This window comes from Amblyomma mixtum, chromosome 10, assembly GCF_055824585.1.
Source record: "Amblyomma mixtum isolate Tamu chromosome 10, ASM5582458v1, whole genome shotgun sequence".
Classification (NCBI taxonomy): domain Eukaryota; kingdom Metazoa; phylum Arthropoda; class Arachnida; order Ixodida; family Ixodidae; genus Amblyomma; species Amblyomma mixtum.
The window spans coordinates 116830154-116832874 of NC_143021.1; the positions used below are offsets into that span (position 1 = coordinate 116830154).

General features: G+C 57.4%; 1 protein-coding gene across 1 annotated transcript; it reads left to right on the forward strand.

Moving 5' to 3' along the window:
- The first annotated feature begins 293 nt into the window (after positions 1-293).
- On the forward strand, positions 294-1670 carry LOC149326750 (uncharacterized). The gene has a single exon (XM_089564667.1). The coding sequence runs from the start codon at positions 381-383 to the stop codon at positions 1668-1670; it is 1290 nt and encodes a 429-aa protein (XP_089420793.1). The 5' UTR covers positions 294-380.
- Positions 1671-2721: the final 1051 nt, after the last annotated feature.

Genomic DNA, 2721 nt, shown 5'->3' on the forward strand with positions numbered 1-2721 from the left:
ACCCATAAGCCAACCATGTGCTCTCTGGTCCGGATCCTTCACCCTGAGTTCCCGAGTATATTAACGCGATAGCGCTGAAGGACCTGTTGAACGGAAAACACCACGTTGGCGTTCTTGTGACATTGTTCAAGAACGTGTAAGAAGAAGAAGAGGACGTCTCCGCGGTGCCGCACTTCGTCGTCATCGCTGGTGGTTCCGACGCGAGGCTCGTGCTGGAGCTGCTTCCTTCGGCTGGTTCTGCCGTCTTGCTACGACCTGACCGCTGCGTTCGTTGGTCGCCGTGACCTACTAATAAATCCACTGTTCACTTGGTGGAGGGTGCAACGATCCCAACCCCCTACGTCGCCCTGGAACTCCACAGTCGCACGGTGTCCGTTCCCATGGAGGACCCAAGCCAGCAGCCCCCGACCCTGCTTCCTGCTTCCTGCGACCTGCTTCCACCTATCACCTGTTCTGGACCCTCACGTCAACGCGACCCTGCTATATTTAGTGGCAGCTGCGACCAAGATGTGGAAGATTGGTTGTCAGCCTACGAACGGGTGAGCCGGCACAACAAGTGGGACGACGCTCTGAAACTTAACAACGTCGTGTTCTATCTTACTGACGTCGCAAACCTCTGGTATCGGAACCACGAGTCGGACATCACCACCTGGTCCGTGTTCAAAACAACGTTTGCCGAAGTATTCGGCCGCCCTGCCTTTCGCAAACTTCGCGCTGAACAGCGTCTCCGTTCGCGAGCGCAGAGGACCGGTGAAAGCTTCACAAGTTACATCGAGGACATAGTCGATTTATGTAAACGAGTGAACCCATCTATGACAGAGGAAGATAAAATTCGCCACGTCATGAAGGGCATCGATGATGGAGCCTTCAACATGCTCGTGGCTAGGAGTCCGACCACCATCGCAAAGGTATACGAACTTTGCCAAAGTTTCGACGAGCTACGGAAGCAACGCGTTTTGGTTCGCCACCCTGCTGACGCGTCGCTCGCTGGACTGGCCGCGGACCCCGACTCCTCCTACCTCAGCGCCGAAATCAAGAAATTTGTCCGCGAGGAGGTTGCCCGCCAGCTATCTCTCCTACCATCTCTACCCGAACCATCATGTTCTCTGGCGCCGCAGCTCAGACATGAAATCCAGCGACAGGTCTCGGAAGCTCTTCCTTCCGGCCATCCTACAGCTCCTGTCGCTGCCCGGATGGCGCTTTCTGAGGCTGCCTTATCTCCACCTGCCCCGAGTGCTTCGCCGCTAAGTTATCCTGACGCTTTCGCGCCGCACCCCATTGTGGCGGCGCCTCGCACCTACGCCGAAGTTGTGGCTCGCCCAGCCCCTCCCCGGGCGTATGCGTATCCTTCGGCCATCATGCGCTCGCCACGCACTACTGGTAGAGTTGCGCCGCCCACCTCGCCATGGCGCACATCGGACACCCGTCCGATATGCTTTGCTTGCGGCATTCCCGGGCACGTCTCCCGCCATTGTCGACGCCGCATGTCACTGTCGAGGCCTGAATATACGGGCATGTCCTATTCGGCGCCCTCCTTCCGAGTTCCGCCGGGGCCGCCACCTGAACCCTCTGACCACCAGGCTTCCTGGTCTCGTCGCTCACCGTCACCCCGCCGCCGCTCCATTTCGCCCATGCGCCGCCGACTTTCCTCAGCCGAACAGGGAAACTAACCGTCGCAGTTCCCGAGGCACGAACTGCGTACTCCGCTGACCGTCAAAGTCCTCTTTTCCCTGCGAACGTTATTGACGTTATTGTGGAAGGTGTTTCGACGCTTGCTCTCATAGACACTGGTGCCGCCGTATCTGTTATCAGCCAAAAACTCTGCCGCTCTCTTCGCAAGGTGACGACGCCTCTTTCCGGTTTGTCGCTACGTACCGCCACCGCACAGCATCTCCAGCCCACAGCTCTCTGCACCGCCCGAGTAGTAATTGCGAACGAAGTGTATTTTATTGAATTCATCGTCCTCACCACTTGTTCTCATGATGTCATTCTCGGCTGGGATTTTCTGTCCCATCACCATGCCATGATTGACTGCGCCCGCCCTCACGTCGAACTTTCCGTGCCATGCGCTCTGCCATCCGCCGCTGCGTTTGATGACGTGGGTCCTCGTGCTGTTCCGAAACTCCATGTCGCTCAGGACACTACTATCCCACCCGTTAGCGGTGTCCTCGTTCCTCTCTGTGCTGCTTCTACCGCCGACGCCACCGTTGTCTTCTTACCTTCCGACGTTGCTTCCTGCCGCCACCGTATCTCACTGCCCTTCGCCGTGCTTGACTTGCGCAGTGGTGCTAGCACACTTCTGGTCTTCAATACACTTTCTTACGCCGTTACTTTGCTTCGTGGAGAGTGCGTTGGCCGTTTTGAGCCTGTGGACGTACTATTTGACCTCGACGCTACCGACCGTTCATCTGCTTGCGAAATTGATGCGTTGACCCCTACTAATGTGGCTTCTGACCCGCTTCAGCGTGATCTCCTCGCCTGTTCTGTTGATACTTCCCTCGAGCCACGCCGCCGCGAGCAGCTTCTTGAGCTGTTGCACCATTTTTCGTCTTCGTTCGACACGCCGCAAGCCTCTTTGGGCCGGACGACGGCTGTCTCCCACCACATCGACACAGGCACTCACCCGCCTCTGCACCAGCGCCCATACCGTGTGTCACCTACAGAGCGTCGTGTCATAGCCGAACAAGTCGACGACATGCTCCACCGCGGTGTTGTTCAAGA